At 38.1% G+C, this 26,519-nt stretch overlaps 2 protein-coding genes across 2 annotated transcripts in view; both read left to right on the forward strand.

Annotated features, from left to right (window-relative positions):
- slc26a6 (solute carrier family 26 member 6) overlaps nucleotides 1-20,095 on the forward strand; it is a 22,992-nt gene extending 2,897 nt beyond the window's left edge. The window contains exons 3-20 of the mRNA XM_024292970.2: nucleotides 636-775; nucleotides 909-1,019; nucleotides 1,882-2,057; nucleotides 3,128-3,292; nucleotides 3,522-3,674; nucleotides 3,754-3,836; nucleotides 3,917-4,064; nucleotides 4,139-4,252; nucleotides 4,745-4,822; nucleotides 5,332-5,427; nucleotides 6,668-6,774; nucleotides 6,872-6,941; nucleotides 9,808-9,900; nucleotides 13,295-13,417; nucleotides 13,542-13,685; nucleotides 15,450-15,504; nucleotides 16,058-16,197; nucleotides 19,231-20,095. Of these exons, the coding sequence (XP_024148738.1) occupies nucleotides 636-775; nucleotides 909-1,019; nucleotides 1,882-2,057; nucleotides 3,128-3,292; nucleotides 3,522-3,674; nucleotides 3,754-3,836; nucleotides 3,917-4,064; nucleotides 4,139-4,252; nucleotides 4,745-4,822; nucleotides 5,332-5,427; nucleotides 6,668-6,774; nucleotides 6,872-6,941; nucleotides 9,808-9,900; nucleotides 13,295-13,417; nucleotides 13,542-13,685; nucleotides 15,450-15,504; nucleotides 16,058-16,197; nucleotides 19,231-19,254 (2,020 nt within the window). The 3' untranslated portion in view covers nucleotides 19,255-20,095. The remainder of the gene's footprint in view (nucleotides 1-635; nucleotides 776-908; nucleotides 1,020-1,881; nucleotides 2,058-3,127; nucleotides 3,293-3,521; nucleotides 3,675-3,753; nucleotides 3,837-3,916; nucleotides 4,065-4,138; nucleotides 4,253-4,744; nucleotides 4,823-5,331; nucleotides 5,428-6,667; nucleotides 6,775-6,871; nucleotides 6,942-9,807; nucleotides 9,901-13,294; nucleotides 13,418-13,541; nucleotides 13,686-15,449; nucleotides 15,505-16,057; nucleotides 16,198-19,230) is intronic.
- Nucleotides 20,096-23,195: 3,100 nt separating this feature from the next.
- mgll (monoglyceride lipase) overlaps nucleotides 23,196-26,519 on the forward strand; it is a gene marked incomplete in the record, with an annotated part of 34,198 nt that continues 30,874 nt past the window's right edge. Inside the window, 1 exon segment of the mRNA XM_024292971.2 lies at nucleotides 23,196-23,941. Coding sequence (XP_024148739.1) covers nucleotides 23,700-23,941 — 242 coding nt within the window.

The raw sequence follows: 26,519 nt of genomic DNA on the forward strand, positions 1-26,519 counted from the left end.
GAATGGATGGACGGATAGATGGATGGACAGATAGATGGATGCATTGATGGATGGACAGACGAATGGACAGATGGATGGATTGATGGATTAATGGATGAATGGATGGACGGATGGACGGATGGATGGACGGATAGATGGATGCATGGATGGACGGACAGACGAATGGACAGATGGATGGATGGACGGATTGACAGATAGATGGATTAATGGATGAATGGATGGATGGATGGACGGCTGGAGAGATAGACAGATGGATGGATGGACGGATGGATGGACGGATGGATGGACAAACGGACGGATGAATGGATGAAAAGAATGACTGGATGGATTGACAGAAGGACAGACGAATGGATGGATGGACAGATGAATGAATGCAGGGAGGGATGGATGGAAAGAATGACTGGACGGATGGACGGATGGATGGATGGACGGAAGGCGGACAGATAGACAGATGAATGACTACATGGATGGACGGACAAATGGATGGATGGACGGACAAGTGGACGGACGGCTGGATAAATAGACGAACGGATTTATGGATTTCCAAACTACTCAAACCTATGAAGAAGTGACCCTGAATTTTCTTGTTCTCCTCTTTTCTTCCCGTCCTGTCTGGAATCTCCTCCCACATTCAGGTGTTCTGGTCCCAGACTAAAGAAGACTCTGTTCAGTACTATTCCCATCTTATCATGGCTCCCTCGTTACCCCATTAAAGAGAACGCAGTGGGTGACCTGATCTCAGGAATCAGTGTGGGAATCATGCAACTGCCCCAAGGTAAGAACATCAGGAATACGATACAAGAACTAAAATGTAATGTACACTACAAACTCTCATTTCTGAGTCCTCTATGTGTAAAACATAATTTTTCCTTTCTTCATAATCACTGCTCCCTTCTTCATGTGTGCAGGTATGGCCTACGCTCTGCTGGCTTCTGTTCCCCCAATCTTTGGTCTGTACTCCTCTTTCTACCCGGTCCTGATCTACTTCATCTTCGGCACGTCCAAGCACATCTCCCTCGGTAAGGGTTTCGTCTTCAAGACTTTGAAGACTTGTTTAAAAGCTTTGCACTGAAGTACCTTTAATTACCTCTACTTTCTAAATCAGTCAACACATAACATAATTTAGGCCTAACAGACTGGTGTGATTACGGCATTCTCTGGGTTCTTAAGCACCATTAATACATAGAATTTTTAAAGCCATTTACATCGTCATGAAATTTGAATCCACATTTTTTAACAACTTTCATTCTATGATTAGACAGACGCACTTGACAGTTCAAAAAACCAGTTTTTCTTTTTCAGCATCTAACACACTGGAAATTCAGGTTTATTTTCATAACAAGTTCATGCTTGAAACAAATAATTCAAATTAAATTGTATTCTTTTGATGGAAGCTAGAGGAAAATGAGTAAAAGTGTAAACAGTTTTGCAAAAATGAGTATTAAGCAACACAATTCAGAAAAAGAAAAATTTGACTTAAGAATACAGGGACTGAATGGCTTTTGTTTAAAGTCCCAGTCCGACCATCTTTGAGCTGAGCAGAGGGTTTGGGGCTTACTGTTGTAGGTTCATGTCATACCTACAATCTCTTTCATTTTTTTCATCTGCTCCTGATTCACAACAAATTGAATAAATAAATACCCAGAAATGCTATTTTAAGCTTAATTTTCTACACATATGTCCTCCATCAACAGAAAAATGCCATAAAAACATGTTAAAAACACCAAAAATACAATCTTTGAACTGTTTTGATAAATGTCATTTCAGCTGGAGCCACAATCATCCGCCTCCTAACAAATCTTTAACATCCTCAAAGTAATTAATGAAAATAGAGTCAGAGGGGCTCCTAATGCAAACCAGTGAAATCTGTTTCCTCCTCAGGAACGTACGCGGTCATGAGTGTGATGATAGGAGGGGTCACGGAGCGGCTGGCCCCCGACTCGGACTTCATGACATGGGACAACGTGACCAACGCCAGCCTTATAGACACAGTAGCTCGGGATGCAGAGAGGGTCCGGGTGGCTGCAGCGGTCACTTTTATGTCTGGAATCTTTCAGGTAACTAACTGTCGATGTAGATGGTTCTGAAATGGAGCCAAGCAGATTCTGGGGTAGTATTGGTCGGAAGTGTACATTTTTCTGCAAAAGGGACGAGATTAGATTGGATTTAATGAGATGAGGAAAAGATAAACTGTTCTACTAATGTTTTAAGATAAAAAAAATAAATGTAAGCTAAGATGTGGGTTTTTTGTGACTAATACAGATTACATTATGCTGAAGGTTCTGGGACACTTTTGCACAGATTTTTTCAGAAATGTCTAAAAAATAATAAATTCAACTGTCAATGATTGACAGCAGCAGGATTTTGTATGAATATCCTCAGAAAATTAAGGAACTACTATCTATTTGTAGAATATAAAACAAAAAATTGTTATGAATTAATTCTACCATAAATACAGGGAGATCTCAAATGCAAATTTAACTCTCAAGCAAACATCAACCTGACGGCTGCTGAAACTTATGGGTGTTAAATGTTTAATGATATTTAGAGGATTAAAGTGGAGTGTTTTAAGGTGAAATGAAAAACTCTTTAGTTTCATGTTATCCTAATCTCGACTGAACATCTAAAGAAAATTCTAGAAAAAATTAAAAAGGAGGCAAATACTCCCAGAAGTCTGTCAGCTGAGAGCCCTTCGAGTGCTCAAATGACTCTGAATTGACAAGAAAATTATGTGAAGCGGGAGTAAATTCATGGGTGTGAGTGAGTGCAACTCTCTGAGCAACTTTTTATTTTTGAAAATATAAGATTAAAAATGAGCGTTATGTTAAATGAAGCGGTATAAAACATAATCAACCAACTAAAACTGCACTAACAAAAACATTTTCATTCTTCTTTGATACATGTATGATGCATTAATGCATTTTTTTTTATTTGACTGTTTGCAAAAAAAGGTAAACGTTTTTTTAAATATACACTGCAAAAACTTTCACTCCCAGAAATATATTTTTTTACATTTTTCTTCAAATAAACAAATCTGCTTTTTTTTCTTATAACAAGGGTCTTTCGACTTTCTCAATATTCCATTTTTGCCGTTTAACCATCTGTCTGTTGTTTCTAAACCTGCTAGATTCTGCTTGGCGTGGTGCAGTTCGGCTTCGTGGTAACTTACCTGTCTGAGCCGCTGGTCAGGGGCTACACCACAGCAGCTGCCATCCACGTCATTGTGTCCCAGCTCAAATACAGCTTTGGCATCAGCCCGGACAGATACAGCGGACCTCTCTCCCTGATATACGTAAGAAAGATCTTCTTCTTCACAGAAATCAGTCACAAAGTGTTTATTGGTTATTTAAAGATTAACAGATACATTTACTCACATTTCCAACCAAGAATTAAAGAGTTTGATTCAGCACTAAATATGAATTCATTAATTTTGATGGTTCTTTAAGATGTTTTATTTATCTTTGAGTCTTTTTCACCAATGTTCCACACATATTAACATATAACAATTCTTCTTTTTTCAGACTGTGATAGAAATTTGCTATCTCCTTCCAAAGACAAACATCGGCACTCTTGTGGTCACTTTGGTGGCAATCGTTGGCCTTTTCCTTGCAAAGGAGCTAAATGCATACTTGAGTAAAAAAATACCAGTTCCAATACCTACAGAACTGATAGCTGTAAGTAAACAAAAAATGTTTAAAACACTGAAATGATTTCCTGGAGGGGCTAAAACGTCTCCTTTCGTATTTTGTCTAGATAATCATCGCTACGATAGTCTCCTGGCAGGTGAATTTATCCGAGAAGTATGGAATAGATGTGGTGGGAGAGATTCCCTCCGGGTAAGACAAAGACTAAAAAAAACAGCAAAAAAAAAAATCAATTCGTACTGATAATTGTCTCTTTTGTCCCCATACGTTAGGCTCCAGCCGCCTGTTTTCCCGGATGTAAATTTATTTGGCTCGGTGATCGGGGATGCCTTCGCCCTGTCGGTGGTGGGTTACGGCATTGCCATCTCGCTGGGGCGAATATTTGCCCTGAAATATGGCTACAAGGTGGACAGCAACCAGGTAACCAGGAAACAAATGGATGAACAAATGAATCAGTGTGCTGCCATGTGAAATAACTGCTTCTCATGGTTTAGGAACTGGTGGCTCTGGGATTAAGTAACTCCATTGGAGGGATTTTCCAGTGTTTTGCAATCAGCTGTTCCATGTCTCGCTCGCTGGTTCAGGAGAGCTCAGGTGGAAAGACTCAGGTTGGTGTGAAATTTAAAGTTATTTTTAAAGCATCCCTAATGGTATTTTGATTATGGTGATGCCATTTTTAGCCAAAATCATAAAACCAGAGTCGTTTTCTAGGGCATAGTTTTTGCAAAGCGGCGGGAATTCCTGAGAAATTTGCCTCCGAGTTGTGGACAGCCAGCCGGTGTCCTTTTCGTCACTTTCCACACTCTCTCCCACTAGCTTACAGCCCCTCACACTCCCAACCTTACAATATGAGAACTGTATTTTTTTCGTCTGCTCCTGATTCACAACAGTGTGAAAAAAGGAATACTCAGAAATCAATTTTCTTACTATATGTCCTACATCTTAACATGGTGAATCGTTGATGCCTTAATAAGCTCATTATAAAGATGATGATAACCAATCCTGCTTGAATCCCTCTAACAAAGCCTCCAACTTTATTTTCATTGTTGTTTTCTCTTTACAGCTCTCTTCTTATTCACTCCTCGGTCTTCTTCTTGCAGGTTGCTGGGGCTCTGTCGGCTGTAGTTATCCTTTTCATCACGCTGTGGATCGGTACTCTCTTTGAAGATCTGCCCAAGGTAATGTGTGTGTGTGTGTGTGGGTGTGTGCACGTGCTGATGTAGAACTATAAAGAAGTGTCAAAGGCTGAGAAGGAAAGCGTGACATTTTTTTAAGGTAACCTCAAAGCTGAATCCACGGGACAAAAACATCACAGAAGAAGTTTTGTTGCTTTTCATTTTCATGCTAAATTTACTTTAGAACAAGCTCAGGCAATCTAGATTAACTAATTGGAGAAACTTTTAACAGGTTGATCAGGTTTAACCAGCTAATAGGGCCTAATTACACAACCAGAAAGAAACGGTAAATTGTGTGAAGGGTTAAACTTAATGGCTAAATGTTTAAAAGGCTCTTTTGAATTCACAAAGCCTAGTAAAATAGTTGTGTGTGTGTCAGACCTAAATAATAAATTAGGAAAATGTCATCTAAATTGATATATTAGTGTTTTGTTTTGTTAACAAACAAGGACCTCTGAGGATTTCTTAACCCTCCTGCTGAATAACTACTTTTGTTTTGTTTGTTTTTTTAGGCGGTGTTGGCCGCCATCATCCACGTCAACCTTCAAGGCATGTTGAAGCAATTCATGGACATTGGTTCTCTGTGGAAGAGCAGCAAAATCGACATGGTGAGTGAGCGGAAACTGTGATCTAGTGCTAGGTTGATGAACCCGATCTAAGATGAGTAGATGAAAAATCGATCTATTAAAGTAGAGATTGATCTAACGCATAATGCTAAAGTCCACTAGCTTGATGCTAACGTATAATGAGTTTCCCATAGGACGGCTAATGCTAACACTCAGTCGACCTAAACATACATTGCTGACCAAATTAACATTTTTATTTACTTACAGGGATGAATTTCCAAACCTTTTCATGGGAATATTTTTTAAAGTAACCGTTTTTGGGTTAAAGCACCATTTTCCTTGCTTATACTTTCTTCTTCTTCTGGAATAAAGTGTAATGCTATAGTGCGATCGCCACCTAGTGGCCAAACTGAAACGCCCTCCAGGAGAGGCGGAACAATTGATGGAGTTTCTCCATTTGAGAATCCATGTAACGATGTATGCTATTAACAATCTCATTATGATTTCACTAATACATTTTACAGAACGTGAACTGAATCAGATTAATACGAAAACATTCAAGCATGTATTAATCTATTTCTAAACAAATGTGTTTAAAAGTGTAAACTGTATGAATTCAAAATTTAAATTAATTAAACTGAGTGGATCAAAAAAGTAATAATAATAATAAAAAAAAATTGATTTTGGCTATATCCAGCCGAAACGTGATCAGTTACCTTTACTAGAAGCACAGCGTGTGCTGTGGCTAAAGTCATCAAATTAAATCAAATTGTCTTTATATGAGAACTTTTCATTCTAGATTAACATTTATTTGTTTGCTTTGTTTGTTCGTTCCTTAATTGAAACATTAAAAACAAACAAACCACTACAATTAATCCACATATAGTCCACACACTGACTCACACATCAACAGATATACAGATACACACATATACACAAACAACAGCTGGAAAAAGGAGTGGGAGGAAAATTAAACATAATGTATTTATTCTTACCTCTTCCACATTTATAAGCTCATATGTTAAATTGCTGGTGGCTTATTTATAAATGAAACCAATCGATTTAACAACACAACCATCCTCCAATGACTGCTACTCAACCACATTAATAATTATAACATTATCTATTAGAACTTTCCAGCAATCCATATATTTAACATCTAGTTTTTATCATAAATCAAACAGTTCTGATCAGTTTGGGACTCAAGTGAATAGAAACCAAACATCAACAAACAGAAATGACTTTTATCAGGAGGTATTAATTCTGAGGATTCTGTCTCCAGCTGGTTTGGATCGCCACTTTCCTCCTCACACTGCTGCTCAACCCGGATCTGGGCCTCGCCGCTTCCATCGCCTTCTCCATGCTCACCGTCATCTTCAGGACGCAGCTGTAAGAAAACTCGCTTTTCATTTACTGCTGAGATTTTATCCCCAAAAAAAGTTCAACCAAATGTGTCAACAATTGTTGTCTCTGTTTTGTGATTTAGACCAAAGTATTCCATTTTAGGACAGGTGCAAAACACTGACATCTACAAGCCTTTGGACAGTTACAGCGAGGTAAGGAGCAAACACATGACAGTTTTTATTAGTAAGCATTTTAATTTGTTTTAAATTCATCTCAAATATGCTTTTCTAACTTGAACAAGTTTTAACTTGTTATTTAAAACCATTGAGGAGGAAAATATTCAAGCCGTTAAGTTAGCAATTTACAAATGCCATAAATTGCACAACTGGTTATGTAAGAGTCATTACAGCTTCATGCCTTCTTCTTTGTTGGTGTCTGTGGGTATTTATGAGCGTTCCTCCTATCAGTTGGTGATAATTAATGCATCAGCAAACAGCTTTGAACCATTGATAGTCTTTGCCTCCATCATTGGAGTTTATTTATTTATTGTTGTAGTTGTAGTGGAAGCTTTTGGACTTTTGGACGTTGGTGAGACGAGGGTAAATGAAGCAAGGTTTTTTTTTCTTTAGATATCAGTATTTAACGTGCAACATCAAAGCCTCTTGGTTAATGGTTAACTCTGTTGTTTGACAGCTTGCAGCGTCACGTGAGTCCACACGTGTCCAACTGTTAGTGCCTTAAAAATGTAATAATGTTAAATCAAAATTAGTACAAAATTCTACCAATGAATTTTTAACTTATTTTTAAAGAGTAAACTAACAAAACAGGGCAGAAATGACAGCCTTTATTGTTTAATTGCTGCATAACTCTTTGAAGTCACCCCCAATTTACGTTTCTCTCTTTAGAATAGGTTTGTGGACGAAAGATTTAAGGTTAGAATTGTTAAAAAAGAAAAAAAAAGATTTTATTAAAATATCTTTGTTGTAAAACTCAACCAACTTGCAAATTTTAACTAGTTTGAGCTGAAATGTACATAACTTGGGGTTCTTTTAGGTCAGCACTCATTGTGCAGACATTAGGATATGCTCACAATTGGATTCAAATCTCAAGTTTTGTGTCACTGGTTTTGATTTGGCTCAATATATAATTTGTAGGGCTGGGTATCAATAATAATTTCCAGAAACAGTTCGATTCACAGAGCCTGGATCAATTTGATTTCAATTTTTTCTTTATTCTTTTAATCCTCCTAATTTGATTTAATTCAATTTTGAGTTTACACAGTTTACACATTTATACACTTTTTTTTAGAAATACATTAATAATTTATTCTATGTTTTGTATATTTTATTTGAATCTGATACAGTTTACACACTGTAAAATGTAATACTGAAATAATAAAATTGTTAATATCATACAGTGTTACATGGATTCTCTAAAGGAGAAGTTCTAACTAAAATGTTCAGATCATTAACATTGTAAACATTGTTCTGCTTCTCCTGGAAGCATTTCAGTTTGGCCACTAGGTGGCGATTGCGCTCTAGCATTACACCTTATTCCAGAAGAAGAAGAAGAAAGTATGAGCAAAAAAACTGTGTTTTAGAATTTGGAAAATTCATGCCTGTGATTTTCGAAACATGTTATTTGCAGCAATGTATGTTTAGGTCAACGCAGAATTAGCTTTAGCCGTCCTATGGGAAATTCCATTAAACGTTAGCATCAAGCTAGCAGATTTTAGCTTTATGTGCTAAATCAATCTATATTTTTATGTATCGATTTTTGATTTATTAAGCTTAAATCAATTCAAATTGATTAATAGATTGTATCAACCCAGATTTAATAATGTGTGATTTACAAAACAATAACAAAAAATAAATCAGAAAAATATTTTTATTTTCTAAGTAACAGTGATGAAAAACCTTTCAGTTGGCTTATACTAACTTATGTAATCCAATCAAACAATAAATATAACATTTAAATGGATATAACCTGGCACAAATTTGATGCTTTCAAAGTAAAATAGTTTGCAGCAGTGATGAAACGATTCACTTTCCCCACAATTCAGTTCAATGGTGAAACATAATGTTCGTTTTAACCCTTTAAAACCTGAGGCGTCGCCGGTGACGCTTTAACACAAAATCTTTAACTAACTGTAACTTTTCCACCATTAACACGATCATTCCAGTAGATTCTGAAGGAGAAAAGCGGCTCGTATGAGCAGAATCTACTGGAATTATTGTGTTAACGGTTGAAAAGTAACAGTAAATCAAAGAACATAAACACAGGAGCTCCAGTGTTAAAGGGTTAAATCAGGAATTGTGTCATAGCAGACACACTTTAGTGTTTTTGCCTGGTTTTAGGTTTCCAAGCTTATAATCTTTTTCCTTTAAAACTGGAAATTTAGAGAGAGAAAATATGATTGTTGCAGAAGAGTCTTCCAGTGAAGACGCTGCAGGGAAAGCGCAGACACACGGGAGTGATGAGAATAGAGAAACTTTAGCTTTGACTGATTTGACTGTTTAAAAATATATATTTATATTCATTATATTATACAATTATATATTATTATATAAGAAAGTGGGAAAATGTCAAGTTTTCGCCAGATATTATTCACAATCTAAGTTCAAAAATAAGAAAACTCTGATGACCCAGCATTCTAATGGCATTTAAATGCATCATTTACACACAAATCTTGAAGATGTGAATCGAGTGTCACATCAGATTTGTCCATAAATGCAGTTTTGTGTCAATGCATCAGGCGATTTGTGTATAATTTTTAAATATGTTTAACTTTTAAAATGTTGTAATTGTAAGTTGAGCATGTGTGCATTGTATTTGTTTTTTATTTCGTAGTTTTTGTACATGTGTATACACGATTGCAAGTACACAAAGTTACGCAGAAAAAATGTATTGTATGAGTTCCAAATCAAAAATTATGCACACATAAACCAAAGTTATACTCAAACATGCAGACACAGCTTACAAATCAACAAATACACACGCACAAATTGGGTGATGCTATTTTCTCTCCGTAAAAATTGGATACTCATTTTTCTCTTTGTAATAAATCCTTAAATGTAGGTGAACCAGGTGCCAGGAATTTTAATTTTCCGCTCCTCTGCAACACTCTACTTTGCCAATGCTGAGATGTACCAAGAGGCGCTCGGTAAAAAGGTAAGAGCAAACACACACACAACTCTGATACGTTTTTTACTTAGTTACAACGTCACAATAGGATCTCCTGACACATCCAGGGGAGCTTGCGGCCCATAAATAAATTATCATAAATAAGCTTTTTATTCAAACATTTTTTTGTCTGGTCCTGATTCACAATGATTTGAATAAAACAAATGCTCAGAAATGTAATTTTGAGCTTAATTTTCTTTATTTACGTCTTCCATCATGAGAAAAATGTCACGAAAAGATGTCAAAAATGCCAAAAACAAATTTTTCTTCCAAGTGGGTCTTCCGTTTTTTTCGCCAACACGATTCCAAGCCAGACAATTTTTGTGAGTTTTCATTTTCCACTTGGCCTCAGTGAGCTTTCATTGATTCCTTTTGCTTTCTCCTGCAGTCTGAAAGTTCAGTAAGAGGTTTCATTTGGTGCAGCCTGTCAAGCTGTCCAGAGTGTATCCTTCTTCACTGACTCTAGCGGTAAAAATAGAAGCCAGAGCTCAGTCCTTAAATAGTGAGTCTAAAGACAAATTCATGTAAAAAGTAATAATCACTCATTAAACAGATTCAGACAAACACCAGGAAACGACTAATTCATCTTGCCCAAGTTTCCGTGCGATTAACTCCATTCTTGCAAACATCTTTTTTGACACACTAATGACTATCGAGACCTGTCACCCATTCAGACGTCCCAGCCATGACAGACATTGTTTAAAATGTCATCCTCTCCCTTCTTCTTCTCCTCGTCTCTCTCCCTCCTCCCCTTCTGTCACGTCTCTTTGGTGTAAAGAGAAGACAAATTGAGGGAAGGTGGACAAAAGATGACAAAAGACAGGAGGGAAGAGAGGGTGGCAGAGACTGCATCAAGGAGGGAGATAGGGGATCTTCTGATTCATTAAAATGTCAGCATGTCAAAGTCCCAGACTCTTTTAGGTTGTTTCTTTTTTCATGAGTCGTCATTGAGCAGCCCGGCTGAAGCATCTGTTTATTTTACCACATTAAAACAACACGTTTTTGTAGTTTGTTGAAACATAATATTTTTTTCTTCTATTACCCACCATGTCGTGATTACGTTTCCGTTACACTTATGCACAAAACTTTATCGAAATTCTAGAAATGTCACTTTGATTTACAGCAGATTCATTCAAAGTTCTGCTACGGTACTAGCACTCATCTTGTTTCCTAAAGTTGCGAAATTTCCGCTTACGGCTAGAGATTGTTTCTGGCGCCATCTTGCAAGTGACCAGAGGCCCGACAAAATCTCACCAAAATATGGACGTACTTAGTGACAGATGAAAATACATTTTTGACATTGTGACCCTCCCCCCACTCAAAGAGAAATAAAGAAAGATGACATCACATCAGGGGAAAGGTCAAGAAATGAATGCAGCCAAAATCTCTTTTGGGGCTTAAAATATACCTCCAAATCCAACAAAATATTCAGTAATTTTTTAAATGATTATGGTGTTATCGGATGGACCTATTACTTGTTGGCCAAGTGTGAAATTTTGCCGTTTTTCCATTTTGGCACAATAGGTGAAAAGAAAACTTTTGTTCAAGTGATCTTCACAAAATTTTACACACAGACCGCCATCTTAAGTCTAAAACTACAACCAAAGTTTTGTTCACCTTTGACCTCAGGAAGAGGCTGCCCTCTTGAATCATCTTTAGTATCAGCTACAAACTTCAATCACCTCCTAACCCCTTGAATATTACTGGGAAGCACTTTGGGACTATTACTCTCACATGTTTTACTAAAATATATTATATAAATAATTCAGGCCTGTGCAGTGTTTACCTCTGTTTGTCACACTGATGCTAGCTAAGTCTGACAAACATTTATGGCATTTTTTATCACTTCTCTATTTCAGTTTTGGGGAACTTTCTGAGTTAAAGGAACAAACTAACAAAAATCATCAAGACCTAAAGGGTCTAATGGACTAAAATATAGTGTGAGAATTTACTTGCTGCTTTAATAACTTAAAATGTTTCTTATTTTTTTCTTTTTATTTCTATTTAAGATAGAAACAAAAAAAAGATGAAATCTTTGGACCTTTTAATCTTTTTTAAAAGTCTTCCTAGTCATTTTTTAAATTATGATTATGCCATTTTCAGCCAAAATCAACAGAACTTGTGTCATTTTATAGGACATAGTTTTTGCAGAGCAGTGATAGTTTGTTAGACATTTGCCTCTGAAATATGGGAGGGAATAGCGCAGAGCAACCCCGTCCCCTTTCCCCTTCTTGTTGCTGAAAGCCTGGAGCAGGAAGCTCCTTTCTGTCACATTTAAGCTCTCATTTTGTTCATCTGCTCCTGATTCACACCAATTTGAATAAAGAAATACTCAGAAGTACAATTTTGAGCTTAATTTCCTCTATAATCATCAGTCATGAGAACATGTTATAACACCAAAAACACCATTTTCACCGGAGTGGATCTCATAGGAAGTCTCTGTGAAGCAGAACTGATCCAGTGAGTGTGTAAGAAGCTTTGCAAGGAACCTTCAGGATCAAACATGCAGGCATCATGCACCAGAAATCCTCTGAGCTGGTAGGAAAGCAGACAAAAAGTAGAATTAAGGGATGGATGGAGTCAGCACAGACTTTTAGGAGTCATGATGCGGGCTGGAGGCAAGGATTATTCAGATGAGGAGCAGCGAGGGAACTTCAAAAAGCTCAGAAAAGGGCTTCTAGGTTGAAGATGAGGTCCATATTTCACTCCAGCAACAGTGTTTAACCCTTGAGGTATTGCTGGTGATGCCTAAACACATTTTTTTTAGCATACTATAACTTTTAAACTGTTAACATGATCATTCCAGTAGATTCTGAAGAAGAAAAGCGGCTCATGCGCCGCTTTTCTTCTTCAGAATCTACTGGAATGATCATGTTAACAGTTAAAAAGTTACAGTAAATAAAAAAAATTACACATTGAAGGTTCTGTGTTAAAAGGCTAATCTTCATGGATATGTTTCTGGATTTAATCTAGATCTTCAGACTTTATTCAGGAAGGAACAACAGACTTTATTTTCATAGTTCAGATAGTGTCAAGCATAAATCAAGGTAGCCATAAAAAACCCATAAAACAGAGTAATTGCATCATAAATTCATGCTCTGAAACCGTATAATGTCACAGCAGATTCCTGTGGTAAATGTGAATGGTTTCATGCATAACAGTGCTTGTGTTTCATACATTCCAGGAGGGCAAACACGTTCACAGACAGTGACCATTATTTTTGCTTGATGGTTTTATTTATTTTTTTTAGTCTACTGTTCAGACTTGCAACTGTAACTCCTGACAAAACCAGTAACAAATACAAACCAGTTTCACCTGCAGTACAGGTCATCCTCATTGAGAAACAGATTCACGTGTTGCTGCCCTTTGTTGTCCCTTTCAGTCCGGCATCGACATTACAAAGATCCTGTCGGCCAAGAAGAAACTGGAGGCCAAACGACAGCGGCACGAGAAGAAAGTTGCAAAGAAAGCCAAGAAAGAGCTGAAAAGCAATGGAGTCAACATGGTGAGATGATAGCGCAACACAAGAATATTCATCACCTCAACAAGAATCTCAAAAGATCCTAATAAAAAATCATTTTACCCAGCCGGACATCCATAACTGTAAAATTGATAATTTCATTGTATAGGAGCAGCACGACAATGAAGAACCCAGAGAGATCGCTGTCATCCATGTGGACCCGGAGCCCGACCCATCACTGCCACAAGCCATCATCCTGGACCTCAGCCCTGTCAACTTTCTGGACACAGTGGGGGTCAAAACGTTACGAAATGTAAGACGGTCACAGAACTCTTTAGATTTTTTTTTTTATGTTGAACAAATATCACAAATAGGGCTGCACGGTGGGGCAGTGGTTAGCGCTCTTGCCTCACAGCGAGAAGGCCCCAGTTCGAATCCCGGCTGGGACCTTTCTGTGTGGAGTTTGCATGTTCTCCCCGTGCATGCGTGGGTTTTCACCGGGGACTCCGGCTTCCTCCCACCGTCCAAAAACATGCTTCATAGGTTAATTGGTGACTCTGAATTGCCCCTAGGTGTGAATGTGTGAGTGAATGTGTGTGTGATTGAGGCCCTGCGACAGACTGGCGACCTGTCCAGGGTGTACCCCGCCTTCGCCCATCAGTAGCCGGGATAGGCTCCGGCACCCCCGCGACCCCGAAAGGGATGAAGCGGTTAAGAAGATGGATGGATGGAAATATCACAAATAGACAATTAATGCTACAAGAAGCAACATTCAGTTCTGGCACAACATGTCAGACTGCTTAGTTTCCAAATCCTGAGAAATAAAATACTGAAGAACACAAAAAACACATCTCTCAGGAAGACTTTTTGTTACTCTTTTTAAGGCCTTTGTCACAAATGTATGGAGAGAATATGGTATCACCCTGATTTATGCATAGGTAATTCTTGACTTGTGTGCAAATGTATATTTGTACGTGCCTAATTTGTGTGTAATTTTGGATTTATGAGTGTGTAATTCTTGACTTGTGCGTTACTTTGGATTTGAATGTGTTTAATTCTTGATTTGTAACTCACAATACATTTTGGGAATTAATACAAAATTTACAAATTTCAAAGTATTAAAATGGTCAGTTTCAAGCTGTTGTAATTTTAAGCTGTGTGTGTGTAAATAGTATTTTTTTTTTCGTAATTCTTGTACTCATGCACAAAATGTATTGGACGCACAAATCCAAAGTTATGCACAAATTGAGGTGAGTCTATTGTCTCTCCATAGAAATGCATTTATGGGTGTGTATATATAAATATAAATATATAATTTTGAAGCTTGTTTAGAAAAAGAAATGTAATGTTAAAAATAGGTAAAATAATTCGAATTTTTATGATTTGGGGTTTTTCCCTTTTCTGTGCTGTAATCTGAGTTTTCAGTTTGGATTTGGCTGTGATCCAAATCCATTTTCTCTGGTATGACACTCACTAAAGTAGTAGTTTCCTTTTCAGCTTATCCCTTTCGGGGTCACCACAGCGTAACAGCACCCACTGTTTCGCATCAGTGATTTGGCAGAGTTTTTAACGCCGGATGCCCTTCCTGACACAACCCTGTACTTGAGGGGCACAGGGACCCAGTTAGGCAGCAGCGTCAAGGGTCTTGCCTAAGAACCCAATCTGGGGATCAGTGGACAACCCTGGGAATCAAACCCGGGCTCCTGCATGCCAGCCCTTCACCTAGCCCACTGAGCCACCCAGCCGCCTGTATGACACTCACTAAAAACCCTCATATTTTCTTACAAGATCTTATCGAAATGATGGTCTATTATTTTTTTTTCAAAATGTAGCTGATATGAATCTTGTAATTTCCACCTAATTTTCCACCCATATTTGAAACTCCTCAAAGAACAACAAACCGGCCAAAAATCTGAATACTTTCTTCAAAGTAAAACAAAAAAGTCCTGCAGATGTTTCCACTCCCACACCTCTCTGAGCCTCCACTTATCCGTCAACCCTTTAAAGCATCCATTTAATGACTCTCAGGACAATTTAAAGTCTAACTTTTGGTTCCGTTTTTGCTTGTCTGTTTCAGATTCGGAGGGATTACGGGGAAATTGGCATTGAGGTGGTCCTCGCCGCCTGCCAGCGTGAGTCTGTCCTCTGGGCAAAAGACGTTGCTGTCATGATCAAACATGCAGAAAAAAATATTTGAAATTAATAAATGAGTTTATCACCACTTCATCAAACACCTTGGAGCACACACTGAATGTATTAAGTTTACACACAAACCTGGAATGATTTGTAACATACTTTCATCATGGAAACAGATGCAAATCTGGAACCTGAGTTGTCATATGAAAGGCAAATGTTAATCAACTGCTGGGCCATGCAAATGAATAATACAGAGTTGCTCTGTGTTCATTTATTTATCCATCAGAGCAACACCAAAATGAATCGGACTTTCTGTTTGGGGTAATAAAAAACTCTGGAAATTAAAATGGTATTATTCTGATCAGATGATTTCAACTGCTTTAATTAGTTTGGATAGATGAGGAGAAGGTTCTCAGGCTCACCAGAGAGCATACATACTGTATACAACCATCAATCTTAATCATAGCAATCATTTATGTGTTTTCCAATCCTAAAGGATATATTTGGTCTTTCAATTATTGTCTGTTTGATTTCATCCTGTCTGTTTAGCTGGTGTGGTGAACAACCTGGAAGCTGGAGGCTTTTTCAATGAAAAAGTGACCAAGTCCTGTCTGTTCTCCACCATCCATGACGCCGTGCTTCACTGTCAATCTGCCAGATCAAGAAGACAAAAAGAGGACAGTGACGAGGTATGACACTATGTGACACATTAAACAGCTAAAGAAAAATACATTGTAAAAAAGGAATTTCCTCTTATGGATTTGAAAAAACTAAATCACCATCTTTGTTTTTGGAAAAGTTGATGGTCTGCTTGGATGAGGATAGATTGGAGGGGAAATCAGAGTTGGGTATTTTCCATTACCGGAGATTGCACCCACACTGTGAGACCTGCCTGAACTTAGCAAGATATGCTTGAAGACTTTGTCAAAATGAAACTCTAATGCGTAGAAAGAATGTGACAGATTTCTCATACATCATAAAATGAACTTAGCTTGGTTCGACCTGCAGAACAGAGAGGAGAGTCTCTTCTTTAGGGAAAAACTCTTGTCTAAGATGAAAATCCTGCTCTAATCTTGATGTGTGTGGACTGACTTCTCTTTTTAAATCAAACTCTATTTATGAAGCACTTTTCATAGAACAATAATGCAAAGTAGAGCTTAAAACACCTAAAAACATAATGAACCATAAAATGATGTGAATAAAACTCAAAGTAGCCATAAATAGAAAAAGCAGCAGACACACCACAATGATTGTTTTTGTCAACACATAATTAAACACACAGTCTGGAATGTCCTTTGTTTTTTTTTCTCGGGCATTTCCTGGACAATTAAAGTACTCAAGTAAAGTACTCGCACAGATCTCCACCATCAGTCTGTGCACGCATTGTAAAATTGCTCTCATGCAAATGTGAACGTCTGAGCCGGAAAAAACACAATTCTCAGAATTCGGTAAAACAAATATAGAAAACAATGTGCTTTTCTCTATGTCATAAGTGAAAAAATCACCAATAGAACTAATAGAATTTGTCTTGGTAACATTTCTTAAAATACTCTGTAGTGTCTTTCCCCTTTAAGACATATAGAAATCTTAAAATTAACTCTAAACTCTAATATTTAAATACACTAGACCGATGCGCTTTTGGAAGAATGATCCGAAATTCCTATAAACACAATCCTCAACCTTGTGGACAGCCTTCCTAGAAGAGTTATAGCTCTAATAGCTGCAAAAGGAGGACCCACATCATATTGAACTCTATGGGTTTGGAATGGAATGGCACTTCACTTCATATGTGAGTCAAGGCAGGTGAGCCAATACTTTTAGTAATGTAGTGTATATTGCTTTGGACATTAGAAATGTGCCTTAAAATAGTTTTATAGTGCTTTAAAAAGTATTTCTTTCCCAAATGTGTCATATCTTCAACATTTCAAAAGTTCAACACTATAGTCATAAGGCTAGAATTACACATTTTAAGAAAAAAATCTCTAAAAAATTATACATAAGTGCAGGTTAACTCTCAAACTTCTGTCGTGCTGTTGTTAAATAATTCCTACTGAGTTATGAGCCAAATAAACGTTAACAGTTTCCCTAAAATCAAGCACAAAATAAGAGCACTCCGCATTTACAAATAAAGCATCTGCTACCATAATTTAGTTCCACAATTTAACTGCTGACAGTTACAATGAAGACTTCTGATTCACATACTGTAAAGTAAAAAAAAAGATTTTTTTAATAAAGGGTATTGCTTAAAATGAGATGCTTTCAGATCAAATGACTCAACGAGATCTTCAACGTTTGTCTTAAAACAAGTCATTACATCCAACTGAGAAGGAAGTCAGTTTTGTCCAACAAAATATTTAAACCAGTAAAATACTGTGTTTTTGTACTGTACATGACATTCTGAGAGATTTGTTGCTTAGTTTCAATAATTTTTAAGTCACTGAATTCTGAACTAAAGGCTAAATTAAGCCCTTTACTGTCTCACAACTTAGCCCAGAAAGAAGTTTGGACACACAAGTGATGCAAAAGTGGATAATTTAAACAACACAAGACCAACTAGAAAAGTTGCATTACCTGTGATAATGAATGTTTTTTGCTGAAAGTAGTCGCTGAAGCTTTTTTTGCGGAAAATGGTGATGCCATTTACTTTGTTTGCTGAAGGGATATGCTGAAAAAGCAAAAAACTATTTGCAAAATGTTAAGTTTGCTAAAAGACTAGAAATTTTGTTAAAGAACTATAAAAAGATCGCTGAAGTTGACCTAAATTTCTGAAATTTGTAGTAAAATTGCATAAAAATCCCAGATAGATGCCAATTTTGCAAAAATATTTAGTGTGTTGTTTAAATACTAGCTAAACTCCAAATTAGGCTAAAATTCATCAGTAAACTCAATTAGCCAAAAACGTTAGCATGTTGCTAACATATTAGCTAAACTCCAAATTAGCATAAAAAAAAAATCTCAGTAGATGACAAGTTACCCAAAATGAGTTAGCATAATGCTAATATAACAGCTCAATGCAATTTTTTTAAAATTTCAATAAAATATGAAAACATAGTCTATAAATATTTTAAAGGCTTGTTACTATTCTACTTAAAAATGCAAAATCTGAAGACTTTGCTTAGTATTTTAAAAACTGTAAAGTTTATGAATACCAAAATTACAAGAACTAATGTCCTGAACGAGCTGAATGTTTTAATACCAAGATTGCCGAAATTGCTGAAAGTGTGATTGAGTTATATGCTGAAAAACTTACCAAAAATGCTGTAAACATTTACACAATCATGAGGATACAAAATCTATACGTTTGCAGACCATGCTGTATTTCATTAAAAAAAAAATGAAAATAGCTACTTCTGTTTACTATTTAAAATCTACCCTTTTTCATTAAAACACAAAAACACTCATTCCTGATGTTGTGGTTTAATAAGTATTAGCCAAAGTAACTCAAATCTTATGTTTGTTCAATACTCCCGAATACCAGCTGGAATAATGCGACTCTGTGGCATAAAAATCAGCCAAAGAAGTCCCTAAAGCTGCCTTGCCCTACATTCCTGCAAAATGACACATTTAACATTCACTGCATCAATGTGAATTGAAGATTCAAATTGGAAAATGTCAAAAAGCTTTTTTTTTTTTTTTCATGTACTTTTGAGGGTGACACATGTTTCTCTTCTTCTCTGGCTCATTGTCTCTGTTCTGAAATGGTGTGTTCTTATTATTTAAAGGAGCTCCCAGCGACACATTTCTGAAGAGGATGTCACCAAAAAGTGGCACACAGTCTGCCTGCTGAAGGATTTCTCTACGCGCTTAAAAATATCTGGGACTCACATCCGTTCCACCTGCATCTCTGCAGAGCGAAGAATGAGAAAACTCAAACACACCATTCATACGAGTGTTTGTCCATATGAGAACCAAGAGTAAAAATGTTAGATTTTTGCCTCAAATTTTGCTTGAAAACTTTCATTAGCTTGAAGTGTCAGTGTTGTTTTCAGAATGTGTTGATATTGTCTTTTATATTTGCTTTGTAGAGACAACTTAGTTCTGTGTTTGACTATGTAATGTCATAAAAATGTCACAAATGAAAATCTGACAAAGATTTGTATTTATTTTCATGTAAATCAAAAAATTGTCCAATCAATCAATCAATCAATAAAACAATGAAACAAAAATCATTTGATGATTTTCAATTGGGAAAAGATAAAAAATAACAAAATTCACATTGGGAATTGTGATTGTATTTGTTACTTTTATGTATTTCATCATTGTACCTAAAAAGGAACATTCAAATATTTATGACTTTATTTGCACTTTTTTCACATAATTTTTGGTAGTTTTCTGCAATCTTACGGTGCTGCAGAAATATTTAACCAATCAAAACCACAAATAGTAAACTCCCTTACTTTGAGGAAATGAACAGAAATTACAATATTTAGTGAAAGTTGGATAGATTTCCTTTAAAGTCTGTTTAAACTGTAATTTTTCAATATTTAATGTCTGAGTAGAATGTTTTGGTGGAGCTCATTTGTGGATGACTGAAAAATGTCTGGGGTATTTTTAGGAAATAAAGATTGCAAAAGAAAAAAAAATACTGTAAACAAAAACATGTGAGAGATTATGTTGTTTTCATCCACTAGATGTCAGCAAAAAGAGATGTTCAGCTGGACAACAAACATCTACTGTCCTGCTGCCAAACTTGTTCCTCTCTTTTCAGGACGCTTGTTTTTTTAACTGCAACAATTTCACAGTTCATGGGTCTGAAAGCACATACTCGGAATTGTTTTGTATTTTGATCAGGATAAAACAGTAGCGAGAAGGTTATAAATAGCCTTCATGAAAATGGTTGCTCGAGATAAGGAGTCCACAGAGAATCAAGCCTTGAGTCAGTTTAGTTTTCAATTTGTGTTTGATTAATTTTCATTATTTGGTTCACGTGTTTTAAACCGAATGTGAACCAAATATCGAACCAAAAACTAAGGGATTTTAGAAGATTAATCCACAATACTTTATCTCTGATGTTTGGGACAGTAACATGGTTCATGATTAAACAACTTCCTTGAATGTCAGTCTGGAAGTTTTCAAAATAAGTAGCAGGACAGTAGAATTTCAAGGTAAAAACATGGGTAAACTCAGCAACTCAACAGCGTTGTTTCGTCATTTCCCTCAACTCTGAAGCCTTGTTTGGCAATGTTGGGCCTTTCAACAGTCTTTATGAACATCTAAACGGTATATGTGACAAGTTGAAGAAGAGCCCTGAAGAATTTTACTTCAGGCTCTGACACATGATATGTGTGTAAGGCTGATTCAGGCTTTTCCATGACTGATGCAAAAACCAAAGATAGATTTCAGACTAACCATTACATGTCTAGAAAACATGAGAATGGACTGACAAAATCATTTTTGATTTTAGATTTGGTTTTTGTTAACTCTTTAACACCGGATCTCCAGTGTTTATGTTCTTTGATTCATTGTAACATTTCAACCGTTAACACAATAATTCCAGCAGATTCTGAAAGAGAAAAGCGGCGTGCCACTGGAATGATCATATTAACGGTTGAAAAGTTATAGTAAGATTTTGTGTTTAAGTGTCACCACCCAGCTAGCAAGGCCAAGTGGGCCCCATAAGGTTTAAAATTGGGCTGAAAATCTGGACCCCGAACGGGTTTGTCCGCAGTTTCCGAGGTGGCCCCACCTGTGTTTGCCAACGTTGACTTAAATGCGGACTCAGTGGGTTAGCTCGCTACGCTAGCCAGCCACCTGATGTACAGCATAGCATGCTAGCGAGCTCCTCTAAAGCAAGCTCCACTGCAGCATGCTAGCAAGCTCCACTGCATCGAGTTAATGAGCACCACTTTAGCACGGTAGCGAGCTACTCAACAGCAAGCTAGTGAGCTCTGCTGTATCGAGCTAGCAAGCTCCACTCTAGCATACTAGCGAACTCCGCTGAAGCGAGCTCCATTGGAGCATGCTATCGAGCTCTGCTATAACATGCATCCTAGCAAGCTCCACTGTAGCATGCTAACGAGCTCCACTGTATCAAGGTAGCGAGCTCCGTTGTGTTGAGCTAGCGAGCGCTGCTGTATCAAGCTAGAGAGCTTCACTGTAGCATGCTAGTGAGCTCTACTGAAATGAGCTCCACTGCAGCATGCTAGTGAGATCCTCATTATCGAGTTAATGAGGTCCACTTTCGGATGCTAGCAAGCTTCACTGTAGCATGCTAGCGAGCCTTGCTCTATCGAGCTAGCGAGCTCTGCTGTATTGAGCTAGCAAGCTCCTTCATATTGAGCTAGCGAGCTCCACTGGAGCATGCTAGTTAGCTCCTGTAGTAAGCTCTGCTAAATTGAGCCAGCAAGCTCTACTGTATTGAGCTAGCATTCTCCACTGTACACCAGGCAGCTGGATAACATAGCAAGCCTGCCCAATGAGTGTCCACTTAAGCCATGAGGGCAAACACAGGTGGGACTACCACAGAAACTCTGGACAAACCCATTTAGGGTTCACCTTTCCCCCCAATTTTAGGACACTTGGCCTTGCTGGCTGGGCGGTGACACCTCAGGTGTTAAAGGGTTAAAAAAAAATTCAATTGTTTGCATGTCATTAATGATCTGGTTCCTTTTGTGAAATAAGTATATGAAAAAGGAAATATGACACAGTGAGCTACTAAACAAAAGATCGAGTAATGGAAGCTGTTTGGTAAACAATAGCAGCCAGGTGAGTCCCACACAGTTCCCACCTGCAGCTCCACCTTTTCCCGTCAGCTTTTACACTTAGGCTCATATTGCATTGATAAATGACATTTTAGGGTCAATTAAATGGAGCTGGTCCACACCAATAATGTGAAATCAATACAGATTTAGTCCTGAATGAGGACTAAACCGATTTACTCAAAAGAGCAAAGAGTGGGAGGGGGTGGAAAGGGTGTGTGTTGTGTCGGTGTGTGTGTGTGTATTTAGTTTCGTCGCCAGACTGCATTTTTGTAGTGGTGAGTTTCGAAGGGAACCAACTGACAAAACGGAGGCACAAACTTACAACTTGAACTCCAAAAACTTCAGGTTAGTCCATCTCCATGAGTGGTGGTAGTTCTTTGGACACTCTGAGCGCGCATGTGGGACAGGACGCGCAGGCGGATGCTGATCTGTGGGCATTTTTAAGAGGCTTTATTTATTTTCTGTCAACCCAGCAGACCTTTCCCGTTACTGTAGCGCATCTGCTTCTTTTGCGTCCTTCTTTACTGGCGTGAGGAGCGCACAGCGGCGCTCCAGGCGCGTCCTTGCGTCCGGTGTTTTCGCTGCAGCTCGACAGGCTTCTTTCTCACCGTTCCGAGCTTGTGACGGAGGTTCTCATCTGCATGAGCGCTGCTTCCCATTCAGTCACTGAGGCGCGCTGTGGGGATCCGACGCGCGGACATGAGGCACGTATCTCCGCGCGGAGCTGGAAACAATGGAAGATGCCTTAAGTGACAGTAAGACTGCCTCGTTCCTATTTGGACATTTTTTTTTCGTGCGCTCTCATCCACAACAAACATCGAAACGTGGAGCTCTTTTGTTTCATGATTAGTTATTAGAGTCAATCATCTTTATTGATGTTGAAAGAAAATGTGAAGATGATTTGAAACAGCTTGAATTTCTTTTCCTGAGGTGTGCCAGCTGGAGCACATGCAGTTTCCGCCACTGTTTTGCTGGTGCTCATGGCACCAGTGCATTTGTATTCATGTGGCATGAATGCCACATGAATTCTGTTCTAAGAATAGTGTGTTGTGAGGTTGTAGTTGGACTCTGTGTGGGGGACAGGTAGGTCTTTATCGGTTTTAAACGTTGAACTTCATTATAAAGACTCTTTTTGTGTTTCAAAGGAGGTAAAGTTGTGTACTTTTGTATTTATTTCCGTATTTTGATATTTGTTTTTTATAATCATTGGAGTGTTTAGGACTTCTGGTTGAGGTTATAGGTAAGTCCTCACCTGGTTAAGGTGGATCACTGTTAAGGTTCGACAGCACAAAATCAATGAAAGTCAATAGGATATCTGAATGTTTGTAATATCAGCTGCAGAGAAATGAGCATATGGTCGTGACGTCACACCGGCAGCGGACGTCTCTGACACCAGCTCCTTCTGGTGCGCGCGCGCGCAGCTCTGATGACTGACCCACATTCAGCATCACCGCAGATGCGTTCCTGGTAGAAAACAACAACAAACAGCCATGAACGCCGGTGCCGCGGCCGCCTGCCTGCTCGCCGCCGCCGTCAGCTGCTACTTGTACGGCAGCGACGTGCTGACATCGCTGCTCCGTCTCTCCGTTACAGAGGAGCCCTCCATGCCCGAGCCGGGAGCTGGCGCGCGGCGGAGCCCGCAGGGAGTCCCGTACTCCGAGCTGCCGCACATCGTCAACGCCGACGGACTGCACCTGTTCTGCCGCTACTGGGAGCCCGCCGCTCCGCCGAGGTGAGTGGAGGAACAGCCACTGTGTTATAACAGGTCTGCTGTGTATCGGAGGGACGATTGGAATAAAAATCGTCCATTTACACCTGTCAAAAATGACAGTTGGGGTCACTTGCGTCACTCTGAGGGTCACGTGGGTGTCTCCGGTTATGGCGTCACGTGATTTCAACACGTGGTGAGCTGCAAGTTCATTTCCCTAAAAGTACATTGCCGCAACCTGCTTCTAGGCACGAATAGTTCAATCAAACCGTGTCGTAAAATACTTTTAAAAAGTCATTCTGTTTATTTGCATATTTATAATTTATTAATTATTCATTGATCCATATTTCATGCTGGATTATCCTTAAAGATCCAAAAACTATTATTCTAAAAAAAAAAAAAAGACATTGATGCTATTGTTTTAAAAAAAAAGACTGAAACTAGGTCAAAGCACCAAGGAGAATGGTAGTCAAGGTTAATCATTTTCTCAGCAACCTGTAGGTCGTCTACATCCGGTCTGTCAGTTCCTAGAGTCAAAACCAAACATGGAGAGGCTGCATTCAGCTTCTATGGTCCACATATCTGGAACAGACTCCAGAACATCAGCTGAAAGACTCAGTTTAAATCCACTCCAATTAAAATCACGTTCTTAACATGTTTTTGTGGTTTTATTTTCATGATGGAAAACAAATTTAAAAAACAAAAAATAAGATTATAAGTTCATTTTTGACTATTTATTATGCAAGTCATTATGAATGAGGAGCAGACATAAAAATGCAGTTGGAAAAACTTGTAGCAGTGGTGTAGGTGCTTCAGCAGGCCACTAAATCAATCAATCAAACTTTATTTATAAAAAAAAATGTTTCTCATACTTCTGCAACTCGAAGTGCTTCACAATTAAAAACAGAAAAACAAACAAATTAATAAATCAATCAATAAAAAGAGAAAAAACGCAGTCAACCCTTTACACCCACCCCCTCCCTCCATTAACACACACAAGACATGACCACACAAACAATGAAGTAATTCTTAAAAAATGCTGTGAGGAAACAGTATTTTGGGAATCCATTCATAACAGGAGCCATCTCAGCCACAGGAACATCACCACAGTGCCCACCCAGACCAGGACAGCACCAGGGTCCAACCCACAATCATGAGGCTGCAAAGTCAGACCCCGACCGCCCCCAAAAGGGCGAAAACTGTGGCGACGACCCCAGACAGAACCTGTAACCCCTGGCATAAAGGGTTTCCACTGAGCGGTCCGATACGGTCCAATATTTTGAGAATTTCCATTGTAAAGTGAACCCATTAAACAGTTCTGACCTGTATCTCTTGAGGGCCCCCATCCGTTGAAGGTCCATAGAAAAATGGAACGGGGCGGTCGAGGTGGAGCCGCTGTAGCCACCCATTGATTGGTAGAAAGTGATGACGACATTAGAAAGCGCCAACAGCCTAAAGCGCTAAGCTAGTGATTCCGTTTTCCTCCTTACAGCGGTATTCTTCTTAGCTGCCCACAGTCTTCTTTCAAACAACATTAAATTCCAGTAAAACAAGAAAAAGACGAGTTGCTGGATGACCTCCATTGTTGTTGCTGTTCTGGTCGTTGCACTGCAATGACACAATGACACAATAGAGGTGGAAGCACAACTGAACTGCTTTCTTAGCCGTGCATTATCACTGTGAATTATCACTACCGAGCAGCCAATCAGAATTGAGTATTCACCTGGACTATAACTAGAAGTAGAAAAGTTGCATTACCTGTGACGATGCTTGTGTGAATGCATTTTTGCACAATCTGGTCGCTGAAGATGCTGAAGCTCTTTGCTGAAAATGCTGAAGCAAATTACTTTAATTCCTGAAGGGTTTGCTGAAAAAGCAAAAACTATTTGAAAAATGCTAAATTTGCTAAAACACTTGGAATTTTGTTAAAGAACTAAGAAAGATTGCTGAAGTCGGCTTAAATTTCAGAAAAATGTGTACTAAGTTTGCTTTAAAATCCTAAATACATGCTAATTTTGCAAAACCATGTAGTGTGTTGCTTGTTTATTAGCAAAACTACAAATTAGCCGCAAAAACTGTAGTAGATTACAAATTAGCCTAAAAAGCTAGCACATCGCTAAAATACTAACTGAACTCCAAAACAATATAAAAATCCTCAGTAAATGCCTAGTAGACCATAGTGGAAAACAAATCAGCCCAAAATGTTTGCATGCTGATAAAATATTAGCTAAATTCCAAATTAGCATGAAAAATCTCAGTAGATAACATATTAGCCAAAAACATCAGCATGTTGCTTAAGTATTAGATCAATTCCAAATTAGCTTAAAAAACATCAGTAGATGCAGCTAGCATAATGCTGACTTAACAGCCCAATGTCAAATTATTTTAAAATTACTGTAAACAAGTAGTTTCTTTAAAGTTTTTAAGTTTTGAAGAATTTGAATAAGTTTTCATTCATTTCCCATGGGGCATATTTGGCTCAATATTTAAAAATGTATAAAGTCTATGAATTCCAACAGTACAGTAATGCAGTAATGTCCTGAATGAGCTCAATGTTTTGATATCAAGATTGCTGAAATTGAGTTTTTACGTGCTGAAAAAG

The sequence above is a fragment of the Oryzias melastigma genome, linkage group LG7 (genome assembly GCF_002922805.2).
Source record: "Oryzias melastigma strain HK-1 linkage group LG7, ASM292280v2, whole genome shotgun sequence".
NCBI lineage: Eukaryota > Metazoa > Chordata > Actinopteri > Beloniformes > Adrianichthyidae > Oryzias > Oryzias melastigma.